This window comes from Ammodytes marinus, assembly GCF_949987685.1.
Source record: "Ammodytes marinus genome assembly, chromosome: 8".
Classification (NCBI taxonomy): domain Eukaryota; kingdom Metazoa; phylum Chordata; class Actinopteri; order Uranoscopiformes; family Ammodytidae; genus Ammodytes; species Ammodytes marinus.
Genome location: NC_137212.1, coordinates 10973069 through 10990321, shown reverse-complemented (window position 1 = coordinate 10990321; position 17253 = coordinate 10973069). Strand labels below are relative to the sequence as shown.

Sequence of the window (17253 nt, the reverse complement as noted above, 5' to 3'; positions counted from 1 at the left end):
CATTAATTGCAAAGAGTCAGTGATGAAGAGAAGACAATTACTTTTCCTTCTGTTTTTTTAATAACACATATCAACATGTCCACTTAAAGGACTAAGTAGCAAATATGTTCACTTCTGCATTCAGTTGAACACAAAAGGCTAATATCTGTACATTCACTAAGGCTCTGTCTTTAGGGAAAACACATGTTTCCATAAGGCAAACAATATCTAAAGAGGAATGATTTTAAGTAGTTTATCCAGCATGTACATTTTTATCTCAGTTCTTTCTTACAGTAAAAAGATGCAAGCTAGTAGCATAAACTGCCCCGCCATTACAATGTATATTATACAACCTAAATACACAATAAAGGGAAAAGGCAATAAGTACATAACAAAATTATTTCACATTTATCCAAATGTGTCATTTTGTAAAGTTCTCGTTTGTAACGTAGGTTGGTTTCTCAGCAGGAAAAGCTTGAAATGTTGATGCTGCATCTATGAACCAATTATAAATTTTAAAAAATCTAACAAGAAAATGATTTAGTGTAGTCAGAACATGTAAATAAATCTTAAAATTAATATGTAAATAAATATCATACATGACATTTGCATCAATTATTAACCACACATTGTTCTAGCCCAATACAAGCCTTTCTTTCTCTCATCTCAAGCTGCACAGTCACATCTGGCAGTTTCATGTAAAATATTCAAATATTTCAAAACTGATTTGTCAGTTATTTCCTTTCTGCTAAACGTGGCTGCATGGGACAGCAGTGCAATTGGGGTACAGTGGCTCTAAAAAGGTGCAGCAAATGTTTATTTTTTTCAGCGCAAACAGTTGATAGTTAATACTAACGGTATTGAGGATAGCAATCATTTCAGCTTTAACAGCTTCACAGATTTTTGTGCAAATGAGAATAATAACTTAATCGGCAAATGCATCTGTTGGCTTACTACTCTCTATTGAAAGGTGATGAAGTTGATAACTCACAGGTTTATTCGTAAAACATAAAATTTAACTGAACTTAAAATGAAAATAATACTGCACTCTTGACTGAATGAGTGGATGTAGAAAAGTCACATTCCGTGAGGCATGTGGAAAACAGAAGATGAATAAAATAAAGCTGTGCAGTTTAATGTGATGTCATTATTACCAATACAAAGAATTGCAGGTATTGGAAACTTAATCTGTACAGTTACTGAACATCAACAATTAAATAGTCGGATAATGCATAGCCTTATTCCTTTGCGCTGTCTTCACACGGTGGTTGGATAAACTCATGAAAACACTGATTACAGCCCCACTGTGCTCCACACACACCCAAGCAGGTATTACAATGACTCAACTTCACCGACAGTGAAGAACTGCAGCCTACACTTTAGATGAAGAGCCTCCCCACATGCAGAGTCGCTCCACTGTACGATGAAGGCAGCTTAATAACGTCCAATTGGGAAACCCAGCCTCAGTTTCATTCCAGACAGACGTACGGCAGAATGTTCAACCTGCTCTCATCTCCATGTGGGTCTAAGGAGATGCACTCTGTCCAGTCAAACCAAGTACCCTTTGTGTCGTAGCAACCGTTAACCCCGGACCAGTGCCCTGTGTGTAATCTGTTCAGGTCTTCAGGGATGAGCTCTCTGCTAACGCCCGGTAAATCCCTGGCTGAGACTTCTGGTGCTAAAGTGTGCGTTTTCTTGGCATCTTTAATTTGGGGTTGCTCTTTTTTCAAGAATTCTGTCATGAAAAAGTGTGCACCAGGCGTGTGGGCGCCCGACGTGGTCAGCACATTGCTCTGCTGGCTAAGGTATGACTGGATGATGTCGCTCCTTGACAGCTCTTTCCAGTCCGTCTGCTGGAAGGGACTGGGAGCAACCGGAACCTGCGGAGTCTGTTTCGGCATCTCTGACCACTGGGCTTCAGGTGTGGGATCTGGTCTTACATCCCCCTCCTGGCAAGACTCCTTATGAAAGGAGGATTTTATCTGTCCCGTTACAGGGTCAAATGTTAGTCTCCTGTCTTTTAATCTGACTGCTTTAGTGCTGTCTTCTACAGTCTGCCCATCTACCTTCAACACATAGTCCTTAGACTTGCATTTATGTCCTTTTATTTTCCCTGTATTGCCAACAGAACCACCCTCTTCCAAACTGACCCCAGCGCTGCACGAGGAGGCATACGAGTTGTGAAGAGACGTATCGGTAGTCCTGCTTTTAGAGTCCAAATCTGCAGACCATGAACCGTCGGTGTGCAAACCCTGAACACAAACATTAAAAGGCTGTGAGGAAGATGCCGGCCCAGAGGCATCCGCAGACTCAGGCCTCACAGTGAGGCTAGAAAGACTGTTTTCTTGCGATGCAGTTTGTTTGACGCCAGCTTCATGCTTTGGAGTTAGAGGACTGTGCAAGGAGCCGCGTGGGCTTCTGGGTCTACACTGCCCCCCAGAGGAAGCTTGCTCCCGTCTGACTTGCTGCTGTAGAACTGATGCTTTGAGCAAAGAAGAAGTGCTAGGAGGCTTGCTGTAACCCGGGGCACTTGGATGAGGTTTTACAGCAATGACAGGGATTTTATTTGGCCTGTCATTATCCAAAGTCTCTGAAATCTCCTTGTCCGAAGGCTGATGTGCACGAGTATCTGTAAAAATGTCAGAGCTACCGCCTATACCATTGGTTAGCAGCTGTTTGGAGTTTTGTATTTTATCATTAGTTATTATAGTTTTGGATATCTTTGCTGGTAGTGGCTGTCCTTCCTTCTGGTCACCCTTTCGTTTCCTGTTGCTCAGTTTTTCCAGCCTCGGGGAAGAGTAGTTGTTAAAGTCATTTCTGTTCTTCAGCTCTGGACCTGTTTTACCTGATGGTGGGGTGGCAGATGGAGTGGAGAGGCAGGGATGAGCTCCACCATTGGAAGACCACGATGCCCCAGTGTTTCCTTTGGACAACACCTCAGCCTTCCCAGGCTCAATCAGCTTCTGCCAGGTTCGGAGGAGCTTCTTGGCTCTTTTTGCGAGGTCCTCATTCTTTGTTTGCTTCCGGACATCGTTGATGAGCTTGCCAAGACGTGTTTCCTTTAAAAGAAATAAGATCAGTGGTTAAAAGCTGCTGTGACTTGATTGGACTAAAATCCAATTTATCTTAAAAAGCAAATACTGTAGGTGTCAACGTAACCTACCTCCAGTGCCTCTTTGGTGATAGGATATTTCTCCAAATAGGAGATCACCTCCATTACTACCACCATGTTGCATATCTGCTGAAAAGAAACAGAGGTTTATGGATCACAAACCTGGGACATTATAATGTTGTCAGGACTTCAACAGTAGGGTCAAAGAACGGTGGTTATACATTTTACAATTTGTGACTCATACCTTTTAGGCCAAATAAGTTTGACAGACGAGACAAAGGCTGCTTAAAAGGTCAATGCATCATTTGAGTAGACTTTCAGATGTGCACCTGTGTGTCATGAGACGCTGTACTATAATACTAGTTTCGGGCTCAATATGACAAACAGAGATTTCATGCAAATGTGCCATTTTATACCACAAGTACACCAAGTCAGATCCGAGGTTCAAGACAGGTGGTGACAACAGCAGTGGATTCACTTGAATATTAAATGAACTATTAGAATAATTTAAGAAATATGTATGTATGTGTGTGTGTGTGTGTGTGTGTGTGTGTGTGTGTGTGTGTGTGTGTGTGTGTGTGTGTGTGTGTGTGTGTGTGTGTGAAAGAATAACCAGGTGTAATATTTTCTATTGAAAGTAGGATTAATAAAGGGCTATAATATTATCTTCTTCCTCTTAACCTTTACTCCCCCTTTGGCTGTTCCCTGAATCTACCCGGTCTCTGAGAAGTGCTGTAACATACCAATGCAACCTCATCAGCTCTGTAATGTGAAACCTTGATCTTGCTGTTGACCCACAAATTAAAATCAAGGTCTATCACCTTACCTGCACATTTACAGTTTGGTTTCCAAAGTCTCCATTCCTTAAGCAGTGCGATCATTTTTTGTGTACACAAAATAAAGCTAATTTGGCTTTAGCGGCAGTCACTTACCCAGGCTATCACAAGTAGTGATGTTAGCCGGCTAATTAGCAGACAAATAATAACTCGCCTGACACCGACTGCCCGGACTTTGTCAGCCGTCTGTGGTGAGCCGGGGTCGGCTTGGCCTTGCTGTCGGCCCCCCTGCGCTAGGTTTTGTCTTTGTGGACACTAGTAGCGGATATACTCACATTGCTCTGGCCGTCTATGGCCTGTAGCAGCCGGTCTTTCATGCCCTGCGGAGTTGCTGTAGCCGCTGTCATCGCCTGGCAGTGTAGCGTGTCGGGACGGACTCAGTCAGCGGTCTCCCCCGAGGAGGCGGCGGGTGGGAACCGGCCGACACTCACAGGCCCGACCGATGATCCTCTGCTGGCGCGAGCACCATGTTTTATGATGCTTTTATCTTTGTTTTCACTCGCCGCCGCCACGATTTGATACTTCGGACGACGAGGACAGAAGATCCCTCTCCAGGACTCGGCTACCCCTTTCGGCTGGTAGCCTCTTCCTCCTCGAGCTACTCATCGAGCTTTTTGTCAAGCGCTCGCGCAAAGCATGATGGGAGGATTGTACGTAACAGAGTGAGACGATGCATGTGCATGGTGCATGTGGCGTAAAAGCAGACAATGTTGTTGAAGGTTGGTCATATTTTCTAATAGTGGCATACATTCAATTAATAACTTTAGAAGTCGTAAAAACAATTGTTTTCATATTGTATGGCTATTCATAATATGTTTAGAAACACGCACATCTCCATAGTTAAACATTAGGCTATACTACTCAAAACATTTCCCTCAAATACATCCTTTTTATGTTTACAATTATAGAACTAAAGAAAATGCCCCTTTATATTGAATCTGTATTATGGACAAATTCAACATTTAGCCTACATACCCTACATGTTACGAATAATAATAATAATAGTTATTAGTATAGCTTAATTTGGACACTAGCCTATGTACTTGCTGCTCTCTCGCCCACAACATTGGTTAAAACCATTGACTGTATCATGGGTTAAAACCTTATCTGTACTACACATATCATTAGTTTAGATGACCCGGCTTCCCACATGTTAAAATGTATTACTAAATAGATTTTTTGTATTTCACTTCATGTATTGAGCATGGACTGATATAAGCTGCTTTCCACTTTGATTCAATTCTGTACGTATTGCTCTTTTCTTACGTCGTCACTTGAAGGCGCTGTTGCCTTGGTGGAATAAAGTTGGAAGATCAAAATAGACTGCAGTGTAGAACAATGCATTAAAGCGATAGGTGTGACCCTTCAAAAGAAAGAGGAGAAAGAAGTCATCTCATTCTTCTACCTACAGAGCACTGGATCTAAATTGGTCTAGGGTCCACACAGGGAAGTTAATTTCCATCTATAGGCAACACTTTACCTGCCAGTGGATTCAAACCCTTTTGGCTATAAAGGCACACAAACCAAATAATATCATAATTGAACATTAACAGCTGGTGCTGAAAACTTTAAAGAACACATCATTTGCATTTCACTGCATACATCAAAAAGGTCTTGTTTTGTTTTGCTAAAGTCTGTAGATTTCTTGCACATTTATTGCAAAAAATAATGTAGTGTAATAACTGTATAGTATACAATTAGTATCTTTGTACTATTATTAGGAGAAAGTACCATGCCATCTTCATAATGGAACACTACATTCACAAAATAAACTGTATTAAATGTGTCAATAGACAGTCACAGACCAGACGTCAAAGTCAATGAATAGAGATTGGATAAGAAAAGTGTATTTTTATTGTTAAGAACAAAACACATTAACCTTAATGTGCACATCTATTTACTTACAGCACATGAGCCCCACAGTAATAGAAAATTGCATTTATTTTGTCTTACACAAAAACCTTAACAGCAGATTAGTACATTTGGAATTGTTTTTGTTATTTATCACCAATAGATGTACGTAAAGTTCATCAATTTTGACTGTTGAATTAAACTGAATGACAGTAAAAGGGACATAAGGAGTAAGGACAACCGTGATGACACACAGGGGTCAAGCCACAGAAATGATTTTTTTTTTTATTGGAGAGGGCCTTCCACCCAAGTGTTTTCTTTAATAAGCAAACTGACATACTGCAGAAAACAGTTCACGTTCTACAATGAATGAGAAAATATCCAACGAAGGCAAGTTGCTGCTACAGTTACATGCAAAGCAAAACGGGAAAAAAATGTAACAACATCTGTAAAACAAAATAAATACAGCGATTCATGAATTCCTGTACAGCCAGTGGTAGATTTACAGTTTGGGGAAGTGAAGAAAATGAAGCATAAATACAGTTAAAAAGGGCCAAAATAAAACAAAGTCAAAGTCCTATCGAAGAGACGTTTGCAGTTTCCATCTTGGTAAATTCAGCATCTTCGTGGAGGCCCAGTCACACATTTTGATCATGACCCAAATAGTCTGTTAGGATTAAAGACATTCAGACAGTTAGAAAATATACAGCCCATTTCTATTTCATACCCCTACTTAGGAATTATTAATTAATTTGATAGTGATAGCAGGATTAAATCTTCTGTAATTAGTTTTTGAAGGGGAGTACTTTTTAGTGTACATTTTGATAATAGCTTCAATACCGAAACACCCAGGTGAAATATGAGTATACTTGTGTTTATTAAAAAATATACTTTAATTAAACAAAAGTTATAACAAGTATACTTCTCCTTTTTATGCTAAATTTAAAGTAAGTTTTAAAAGTTTACTTAAAGAAAGATATAAAGTTCAACAACAATGCACTGAAACATAAATATATGAAATAGCAATACTTCTTTATCTACTTCAATATCTGCCATACTTAAAGGGTTCTCTCTCTCTCTCTCTCTATATATATATATATATATATATATATATATATATATATATATATATATACTGTTAGGGTATTACAAACTTTAAGTAAGCATACATTAAAAAGGTGCAACTACTAGTATAAGTGGTAATTCAGTGAACTTCCTCTGACTCACACAATCATGCAGAACATCATGAAGACGTTCCACAGAGCAATGAAGATCCGAAAGTATCGCAGGCTGAGCAGAAACTCTCTGATGTTGTCGCCTGAAAGACAGATCGGGTGCATTAGTAACTACCTACGACTAAAGCATTTCAACTAATATGTTATAGACACACACACACACACACACACACACACACACACACACACACACACACACACACACACACACACACACACACACACACACACACACACACACACCTGTTGTCAGTGCTCTGGAGTCATCTCCAAATCCTTGACTTTCCTTCCTTTTGCTGCAAAACATTTACAGTTTAATTGATTTGATTATGTTTTGCTTAGTAATTTTCGCTTTGATATGATAAGAGGTTTTTAATACTCACAGCTTGAAGTTCAGCACTGCCCCTGCATTCACCAGTAAGGTCCTGAAGAACAGAGACAGAGGTAAACAGTTTGTTGACAGGTAAAGGTGCCATCTACCTCCTGGGCAAACGTTAGCTGCTGAGCTGGCACTAGCACCGAGCTAAGTTCTTATTTAGCTCTATACACCGATTTATAAATAACAACAGAGAGCACAATAACACACACAGAGAACATTTGGATGAGATGCAATTGAATCTGAATGTTAAATATGGCAGAAACAGTATAAAGTACCCGAATATCAACAGATCTCCGATCATTTTGTTCACATCACAGAGACGCCTCACTTCCGTGTTACGTCTACGCATTCAGGACCAATTGCAGCCGTTTGTTACATGTTTCTTCTTGCCCTTTTTTTTGACTGGCAGGTCGCTCCTGAATGTTGAATGATTACTGCCGCCACTATTTTTATATCCTATTATTAATTATTGTGTATTGGCAGGTTGTAGGCTACCGAGCGTTTAAGGTGCATCGCCCTTTTTCCTAGAGAAAAATAATAAAAAGTAAATAAATAAACCAAATTCACCTAAAATTCCTGTTTCTTTTAAATAGCCTAGGCCTACTTTAAATGAACCCTCCTGAATAGGCATACTGAACAAACAGTTTCATTTGCTCCTTTTTGTCCATTCTATGTGTTTCATTGGCTACTCCAGTGGCGGTAGGTTCAGCCTGCAGAGAGATTAGCCTCGTTCGATTTCGAGCCGTCTTGCTCAGACCTGCGCAACTATGACGCGCGTCTTGCTGAGCGCATAACAAAAATGCTGCAAAAATGCTGTGCGCTCAGCAAGCCGAGCGTCATAATTGCGCAGGTCTTTGCAAGACGGCGACATCTCAAACGAGGCTATTTTCTGTTTAAAAGCAGTTTTTTTTATTAGTTCTGTTGAAAAAATAATATTAGGCTTACATAAATATGGAAATGAATAAGTAAATACAAAATGTAATAAAATAAATAAGAGTTGATAAACAGGACATAAACAGTCTAAATGTTTTGTTATTTCTTTTTAGTTTTTGATCACTTAGACCTAGGCTACATTTTATTTTATCTTAATTGTTATTTCGCCGTCCTTCATAGCCTAGTTGGAATGATCATGCAGAAGGATGACAAATACCTTCCACTCATCACCAACATCGACTTTTCTTTCTAGTTCCTGTTAAATTGACATTTTGGAGATAGGCCTACAATGTTTTAAATGTGTGGCTGTGGCTCCCCCTGGTGGTAGTAGACGTTTTAGCTCTGATAATTTTTCTCCTCGAGAAAAAACAACAACATAATGATCAATAAAGACAATAAAAAATCAATACATCAAAATTAAATAAATCTATGGCGTTGCGTAGGCTCGGCCAAATTTGGTATCACTGCGCCTTTAACATCAACATCTGGGGAGGCACGTAAACACTGTGATATCAGTAAATGTTGCCCAAACTGTTTGGGATTAGAGTCCGTCGTTTGGCTGCCAGTCATTCTCGGTGCAGTATCTGATCCAGGATTTATGGGATTTTTTTATGCGGAGGTCAATGTCGGTATTGAGAATATAGGCTCTATATGGACACTTGTTTCGGGCTGTACTGTGTGCGTGCGTCTTCAGGCTTCAATCAAACCTCCATTATGCTACGTATCCTGGCCCAGTTCAATCTTCTTTCATATCGCGGATGGTGGATACTGGGGGACGAGCCTTTTGTTTCTCGTTTTAAATGTCAAGCAGCTGCCATGTAAAACCTCCCGCCGCGCGGAGCAGCTGGGACGGAGCGCGCGGAGGACGATGATGCTGCTGAGGCTGTGGACTGTGGAGATGAGTGATATTAATAGGAGGGCTTGAGTGTCGCATGCTTTCACTGTTGAGATCGGGGGGCTCTGTGGAAAGTCGGTGGACCGGGTTGGTTGGGGGGGCTTTCGCATCCAGACTGCGCAGTTGGAATTAAAACTGAGAAAAAAAGAGACAGAGAAAAAAATCAGGGATTGACTGGTAATCAGACAGACAACATGGAAGTGCTGGCAGCTCTTAATTTGGGCGATTTTGCCCAAACTTTCTCCAAAATGGGAATGTTTCCCGTGTTTGACCTCGCGTATTACATCGTGTCCATCCTCTACCTCAAGTATGAGCCAGGTGAGTGTGTTTTCTCTGTGTCTGGTTTTTCAAAATAAAGGTATGGTTTAGGCCTATTTGAAAAAATATTATTATCAGTATGCTTGTTATTTTGGCAGGTCCACACTCAGCAGACATGTGTGTAAACATGCACTTATTTTACACAAGCAAAAAGTAGAAAATATATTTGTTACATGCAATATTTAAACCTTTTATAACAGTTTGTCAGTCATTTCTGAAATTAATGTGTCTGTAATGTTAAGTCGCTTTCCCTCATTGCTGTAACGTCCCTATAGGGACTGTCCTGCTGTATGGTTCCCTTCCCTTATAAAGCATGGTGTGTTACATAAACTTCAGCAGGAAGCACTTACAGCTCTGCTCACTTTGTGTTGGGGGAAATATCTGTTGCTGCAGCAGTCTGACCTTATTTTCACTCACCGGAGGAGATTAAACCCCTCAGTTTTGGGTAAATCCTGATATTTTCCAGGATTTGGTTCCTTTGTGCAACAGAGCCAGAGGAGGACGAAACCTGAGAGAGGGCCTGTGCATACCAGGGACTTAGGCAATAAATAGAAAATCCTGAAATAGACAGCGTCAGTGGACCTCTGAAGCCCCTCTTACTGCACACTATTAGGCTGCAGTTGGCTGTGCCACACTGCGTATTCCACACGAAGCATGACATTATTGTGTCTGGGATGTGGAGCGGTTAAAATAACCAATTTTACTCACCCTAAAAATAAAGTTCACAAAAGGTCAGTCATTGTGATGTTAGTTGAACCACCATTAAGATTGTAGGACCAAACACCTCTTAACCTCACCAAATCTAAAAGCCTAACAACTGGGATGTTGAAACAAAACTGTAATATTTGTATTTCATTATTTCCTATGTATTATTCCTCAACAATACTGTTCACACTCAGTGAGACAAATACAGGAGCAACTTTATGGGCCATACACTTAGCTCATACATGAGCCATCTGGAGAAAGTTAATGAATGATCAAATGTTTTGTCTTTCACTATTTTTCTATATCTATCTTCATTGGTTTAGTTGTTAGGGTTTGATGTAACTGTAAATATGTTCAGTGTAACTGCAACAGAAGTTAAATTGAGTGAAAAATTAATGAATACATCTAATTTAGTTTACACCTTCACCCTTAAAGGGGAACATCATCGACTTTACACATTAAAGTATGTGCAGTTCCTGGATATACTGGGACTCCAGAGCTGCACAAAGTCTGTCAAATTCTTGGTAATAATAAAGAAGCACTCCTAGCAGAATACCATTGATCAGGTCAATCAAATATTTGGACTTAACTTTTGGTGGACGTGATGCATTGTGGGTAAGGTAGATGTTTTGACAAGGAAGAATAATTTGGCTCTCACATTTCTCATACTAATTGAAGTTAAAAAAAAGTTGCCTCACTTTCCTCTTCTTTAGTTTTTTATTAATATATTTAAAAGAAAATATAGGTCAAAAATCACTGAGAGTGCCTTTTAATCATCACTCTTGTTAGCTTAAATGTTAATATCCATGTCATCGTCAGACCTCAAACAAACCGACCAAATATATCTCACGTCATATCTAAAAGATTTTACAGTCAAATGTCTCATGCCGTCAGCATTTGCAAGATCATTTGCATTCACCATTCCCTACATGTGTCTGAGTGGAGAGTACTCGTTGAAGGTGCATGTTAGAGCAGCATATGAATGAGTATTGGGGAAAGACAAGTGTTTGGTGGGGTTAAAGGTTAGGTGAGGCCTGACAGTTGCAAGCCAGGAGAAGCAGTTGAGCAGAATATATTTATAGGGTGACATTTCTGAGGGTCGGATTGCTTTTACCACAACGCCCCCACCCACCTGTTGTAGGAGATTTGTGGGGTAAAGCGGCCGCGCTCTGTTCACACATCTCCATTCACCGAATGTCTTCCACGGCAAGTCTTTACCCACATGAAAACATATATATTCAGTCTTAAAGGCATACCAAGCTTTGCATATAGATACATAATAGTTTTCATATATTAAGAGCATTATCACAAATCACAAATTTGCCTCCAGGGGCTTTACAGTGTATACAACCTTATACCCTTAATTTGAGTAACAAAGAACTCCCTAAATAACATTGCCTTTTAACAAGGAAAATATGGAAGAAACCTTAGGAAGATTAACAGAGAAGGGATTCCTCTTGCAGGACTACTCAGATGTGCAATAGATGTGTGTGCACAGGATAGACCAACATAAAATGACGGTATGGACTATAAGGATTACAGAGTTATAAATGGACTGTAAACACATGAGGAATGAAGATAGGTCCAATCGGTTTAGCACACACGGCCACACAACCTCCTCTCCACCTTGGAGACCTGGAAAGAGGACAGACTACATAAACACTCACAGCAGTCACACAGATAGGAGAGAGGAAACAAGAACACAGGGGGAGACAGAGACACAAGGAGATGCTAAATCCATTGACAGAAGAAGTGAATTAGGCACCAACAGCAGGGAAGAGAGAGACAGTAGGCAGAGAGAAAAGACAGATAATGGTGACAGGTACAAGGCCTGAAGTTATCAAAGGACAAGTTAAGCAGGACATTTAGGTTCAAGAGATTTAATGCATCAACAGATTCAGAGTGTCCGATATCAGCAGGGAGATCATTTCAGGGGAAGGGTTAGAAAAAAAAAGTTTGGCTAGTGTCGAAAAGAATCCAGGAGTGTGTTCATTGTTACTAGTCCTGTGCAGCTGACAGAGCATGTTGTAATTCAAAGCACGCATAAACAAAACTTGTATTCTTCCAATTAGTGCTCAAATCTTCTGCAGGCCTTCTTGAGAGTGTCTGTCTCTCCATTAAACAATCTCTGACTTTGACTGATATGAATGTCATTGTATGGTGTATATTCACATGTTGGAATGTAATAAGGTAGCGCTACATATAGGTGTATAATAAACGTCTGTTGTGCTCAGTGTACTTTAAAGACTCATTCATTTGTTTGAGTCAGTTTAATTGTCGGCTCATAAGTGACCACAGAAGTCCTGAGTCAATATTAGCTCATGGTAAAAAGGCGGATTATCAGGGCGTGGGCCAAAAAGTTGGACTGGGCGTGGACAAAGATACAGCACATGTACTCCACTGATAACAGCTGCTGAAGGTCATCGCCAACAGTTTTTCATGTTATATATTTTTTTATCAACACTTTACCCAAGTTTACCCATTGTGATTTATCAAGGAATATCAAAGATTTATTTGTTCTTAAAAAACAAATCCAAAAATAAAGTATTAAAAAATTAAAAAATAACGAAGATTTTAATAGAATCTGCTCAAACAGGATTTAGACTGTTGGTATCTGGCAGGTCAATAAGTGTTTTTTGGAAAACATCTCATCAATTTTCCATCTCATCATTAAATTGACTAATAATAACAACTACTATATATTTCAATATGTTTTTAAATTCAAATGAAGGCTAAATAAATAATTTTTAAATTCATTCATTCATTCATATATAAAACAGAGTCTTCTTTAACTACCTCTTGGATTCGCCTCTTGGATTGTTTATTGTTTATTATTTTCAAATATGTAACTTATTTATTTTTTAATTATTCCAGTGATGCTCTCCAGCTTCTGATGGCATGGTATATAACGTGCAATGAAGATGAGAATATAATTTGTTTTTCATGGTATTTTTCTGTGGCCGTATTCATAGAAGAACTTGCGAATGGACTGAGACAGCTGATATTTCAACACAACTAAGCTTCACACACACGTTTACACACAGTGAAAATCCCTGGGGAGCACATGCAGGGATATTTTCATTTTCACACCCTTAATTTCCACTGGCACTGACCGCTCCTTTTTGTTGCAGGTGCGGTGGAGGTTTCTCGCAGGAGTCCCGTGGCCTCCTGGCTCTGCGCCATGCTTTACTGCTTCGGTAGTTACATCCTGGCCGACGTCATGCTCGGAGTCAGCCCCCTCGATTATTTCCAATACAACAGCCACATCCTGCTGGCCTCAGCTGTCTGGTGAGAAACTCCACAAGATGATGTCATCTATCATAGTTTGGAGAACCAATACATAATTTTGATTAATTAATGCGTTTCAATAAACCTTACAAGTATTTTTTGTTGTAAAATAATTGCAATTCATGATATTATGCATCAACATATTATTACAGTAATCTAAAGATACAGTGTGTAAAACTGGAGTATGAGCAATAATGCCAAACTAATGAATCACTCCAGCTTTACAAATTTGAGGATTTGCTGCTTTTCCTTTGAATTATTTAGATGTATGTGTAATAATTGAAATGCCTGAATTCTGATTGAAAAAAACAAACAAATAAAGTTAATGTGTCACTTTGGGTGATTGTGACAATATTTTCTGAATTTGATGATTCAAACCTCAACATCAATCTTTAATTTATAAATTGTACCCTCCCCTCACTCTTAAATCCTATTCTCCACCATCTATGCGCAAAACATACACAGGTACCTCGTCTTTTACTGCCCTCTGAACCTCTTCTACAAGTGTGTGGCTTTCCTGCCCGTCAAGCTGGTGTTGGTTGCCCTGAAGGAAGTCGTCCGCGCCCGTAAGATCGCCGCTGGTGTTCACCACGCCCACCACGCCTACCACAATGGCTTCTTCATCATGGTTATCATCGGATACGTCAAAGGTCAGGCTTCTGCCATTTCATTTTACTTTCGTCCATGTGTTTGTGTAGAATGACAGCACGAATTGTCGTACTACAGTAGATTATTCAAAGATTTAGTCATGTTTCATTTAGGTTTTTTAGTGTTGCCTCTTTCTTCCAAAGCTGTAATAGTGAGGGCCTGCAGGCGTCCATGTCTAAAAATGTTGGAGAAAAGCTAAAGCCGGATAAAAGCAGTCACAAGAGACAGAGACTATTTTGTCTTCATTTTTTTCCACTGTCTATTTTTATCTTCGCAGGGTCCGGAGTGGCTCTCATTTCCAACTTTGAGCAGCTGCTGCGCGGCGTGTGGAGGCCCGAAACCAACGAGATCCTCAACATGTCATTGTAAGTCTGTGTTTCCTGCTAATGACGGGAACATACACTTATCATTGCCTCCTAAAGCGTGTTTCCAACCAAATACCCACAGACAGAACTAGGCTTTAAATCGGACACAAAACATAGCCAGCTTTTGGGCAAACACAGCAGGTTTATTGAAGTCACTATGTGTTACATTTTTGGACTATGGCTCCCTATGGCTTTAGTGGTAATTAAAATAAAGGCACTCTGTCAGACTGTAATGTGACTTAAAGAAAAGCTCATTGTATCCTCGCATCAGTGTATTTTAATCTTTATTGGATGGGTTTTCTTGAGCCTGATATACTATGTATGCATAGCAAAGCGGTAGCGTATGTTGGTCTACAAACGTGCTGAAATGTACCTAAAATATAAAATGCTTTAAATAAGATACGATAAGATGAGAAAATCTTATTGTCTGTCAAGAGTGACAGAAATTCGACTTTGACAGGGCAGACTCATTGTCATTGCTTTTGTCCCCGCAGCCCAACCAAAGCCAGTCTGTACGGAGCTATCCTCTTCACCATGCAGGAGGCTCAATGGCTGCCGGTGTCCAAGGGCACTCTCATCCTCATCTTCACCCTCTTCATGGCTACATGCAAGGTAAGATCAGCGCTGACAGGGCTGCTTTTCTATTTCTCTTTAGGCCAGAATTTTCTAACCAGGGAACTCTACTTAACATTACTAATTAAACACACTACTACGTTCACATAACATTGTATGTCACATGAAAAGAGATTTGCTGTGATATAAATTGTTAAATTTGACCTTCATTGGCTCTATTGAGCAATGTGTTGATGAACAGCTCCCTCTCCATCTTGTACCCTGCTATACATTGACTCTGTGATTCGTAATAGGTTTGGTCTGGGCTAACTTACAGCTGGAGCAGTCGAACCAATCAGAGCTTTTGTGGGCAGGATTAAGGATGTCAATGCTACAGTAGCATTGATGATGTAACAAATGCTGGAACAAAAAATCGATGCAACAAAGGCTGAGAAATACAGATTTTCTTTCTCCCTTGTACGAATCATACTTAAAAATCCCATCATGCAACTCTATAGCAGACCCTCTGTGCATGGTAGCCTAAACATCTACATTTTACAAACTTGAGTTTGTAACACATGCTCTCTGTTTATTTTATTTGAAGAGAAAGTTCCTACAGATTCACAGGTGTAATCATTGTGTAAGTGCTGCTATAGTTAGGTTTTCACTGATCAAGGCTGATCTCCTGTAACCCGCGTGCTCTTCCCACAGGTGACAATGACCGCCCGACACTCTCACGGCTCTCCCTTCGCCCTCATTGAGTCCTGGGTTTGCCACCTGCTGTTCGGCTCTGCTCTGGGTGGATCTGAGGAAGACCACCACCACGCCGCCCCATCTTCACCTCTCAAATCCAAGGAGGAGCTGAGCGAAGGCACTCGCAAGAGGAAGGCCAAGAAAGCCGAGTAGGACGCAGCGTCGCACCAGCTAAACTGCATCTGACTCGCCCTCAATGTGGCCTCCCTCCGCATGACGGGACCTGCCATTCCTTTTTTTCTGGGGGAAAGGAGAAGTTTGATGTTTTACCAAATGAGATCCTTTCTATTCGAGCAACATGGGGCTTTCTTGCATTTTACATAGCACAAAAACTCTGTAAATAAATACCACGGCACATGTTTCACACTCACAACCCAACCCGAACATTTTCAACCCTATTTATTCTCGAGTCTGTGAACATCTGCGTCCGTGCTCCACACTGTGTGGGGATCCACGTTTAGGGAGCGGCGTGGTAGTTTTTAGGACGACCTCTGTTCCACAGCAGTCGTTGCGTTGCCACCAAAACCGTATTGCAGTTCAGAAGAAAGAAAATACAATTCAAATTCATTAATCAGAAATAATAAAATGTGAATAAAGCGTTATGTGAAAGAACATGGCTGCTTTTTAAATTGAGATGATGATGACTCCATGTCTTTAAATAAAATCAAGAATAACATTGTCTCTTGGTGTTTTTTCTAATAAACTTTCTAAGTAGACTTTGCAGATGTTACAAAAGGCCATACCTGTGTTTAGACTAATCAGTGTGTATCATGGCATCAACAAGTGTTTGATGTTTGTAAAATAAATTGATAAAAACATGTGGTTTTTAGGTTTGAGTGAGTTTGTACAAAGGTGCTCCGATGCATTCTTTTATTTTGAAGTAACTTTAGTGTATGTTATTATTATTACTGAAAAATAAATGCTGCTCAGAAATTGAGAAATGCAGTTGGTCAAGTTGTTTTATCTCCAAAAACCTCAATCTTAGACATTTCTGTCAATAATTGAGTGTCATAAATCTTAATTTGCGGTGCAATGCGAATATTTAAATTAACTTTCTTAAAGAAACACATCCTTTAAAACAGTTTCTGACTTCAAAAAATTACCATGGGAGGGAGATTTATTCACTCAACATTGCATCATTATATTTGTAATATGTTTATAAAAAAACTGGTATAAAATACATGTAGTGGATTTTAAGTATAAGGAATCATGTGGAAATACTCAAGTAGAAAAACCCTGAATTCAGAATTAAACCAATCTTCATCCGGAATCTGTGACATTTTTATGTTGTTCGGGCACTGGGGCTGGACTTTTATCTCTTTATTAACTTGTCATTATGCATTTGAAAATAACATTTATCCAATATATTTTTGTTGGAAAAGGGTGAAGCCTCTCATTCTCTGT

At 39.8% G+C, this 17253-nt stretch overlaps 3 protein-coding genes across 5 annotated transcripts; 1 reads left to right on the top strand and 2 right to left on the bottom strand.

The window, feature by feature from the left end:
• Positions 1 to 106: 106 nt before the first annotated feature.
• Positions 107 to 4516, bottom strand: LOC307254272 (mediator of RNA polymerase II transcription subunit 26). Of its 2 annotated transcripts, none has more exons than XM_080032573.1 (3): positions 4203 to 4516; positions 3143 to 3220; positions 107 to 3038 (listed from the first exon to the last, which is right to left on the bottom strand). In XM_080032573.1, exons 1-3 carry the CDS (start codon positions 4272 to 4274, stop codon positions 1449 to 1451), a joined length of 1740 nt encoding a protein of 579 aa, XP_079888699.1. In that variant the 5' UTR covers positions 4275 to 4516; the 3' UTR covers positions 107 to 1448. The 2 variants fall into 2 exon arrangements, with proteins under 2 accessions (XP_079888699.1, XP_079888700.1); XM_080032574.1 differs by having other exon boundaries at positions 3143 to 3217.
• A 1255-nt stretch (positions 4517 to 5771) lies between these two features.
• Positions 5772 to 7726, bottom strand: smim7 (small integral membrane protein 7; the record flags this gene model as incomplete). Of its 2 annotated transcripts, XM_080032578.1 has the most annotated exons (5): positions 7668 to 7726; positions 7397 to 7438; positions 7257 to 7309; positions 7006 to 7096; positions 5772 to 6445 (listed from the first exon to the last, which is right to left on the bottom strand). In XM_080032578.1, the coding sequence occupies exons 1-5, from the start codon at positions 7691 to 7693 to the stop codon at positions 6430 to 6432; spliced, it is 228 nt and encodes a 75-aa protein (XP_079888704.1). In that variant the 5' UTR covers positions 7694 to 7726. The 2 variants fall into 2 exon arrangements, with proteins under 2 accessions (XP_079888704.1, XP_079888705.1); XM_080032579.1 differs by lacking the exon at positions 5772 to 6445 and having other exon boundaries at positions 7002 to 7096.
• A 1556-nt stretch (positions 7727 to 9282) lies between these two features.
• On the top strand, positions 9283 to 16517 carry tmem38a (transmembrane protein 38A). Its single transcript, XM_080032576.1, has 6 exons — positions 9283 to 9538; positions 13375 to 13531; positions 13997 to 14181; positions 14457 to 14544; positions 15039 to 15156; positions 15808 to 16517. The coding sequence occupies exons 1-6, from the start codon at positions 9415 to 9417 to the stop codon at positions 16000 to 16002; spliced, it is 867 nt and encodes a 288-aa protein (XP_079888702.1). The 5' UTR covers positions 9283 to 9414; the 3' UTR covers positions 16003 to 16517.
• Positions 16518 to 17253: the final 736 nt, after the last annotated feature.

Excerpts from the sequence above, each read along its gene's own strand:
- LOC307254272 (XM_080032573.1), bottom strand. The coding sequence starts at position 4,274 with ATGACAGCGGCTACAGCAACTCCGCAGGGCATGAAAGACCGGCTGCTA. Across the intron at positions 3,221-4,202 it reads CCATAGACGGCCAGAGCAAT|CAGATATGCAACATGGTGGT; the intron begins GTGAGTATATCC and ends GTTTCTTTTCAG. Across the intron at positions 3,039-3,142 it reads TCACCAAAGAGGCACTGGAG|GAAACACGTCTTGGCAAGCT; the intron begins GTAGGTTACGTT and ends TTTCTTTTAAAG.
- tmem38a (XM_080032576.1), top strand. The coding sequence starts at position 9,415 with ATGGAAGTGCTGGCAGCTCTTAATTTGGGCGATTTTGCCCAAACTTTC. Across the intron at positions 9,539-13,374 it reads CTACCTCAAGTATGAGCCAG|GTGCGGTGGAGGTTTCTCGC; the intron begins GTGAGTGTGTTT and ends TTTTTGTTGCAG. Across the intron at positions 14,182-14,456 it reads TATCATCGGATACGTCAAAG|GGTCCGGAGTGGCTCTCATT; the intron begins GTCAGGCTTCTG and ends TTATCTTCGCAG.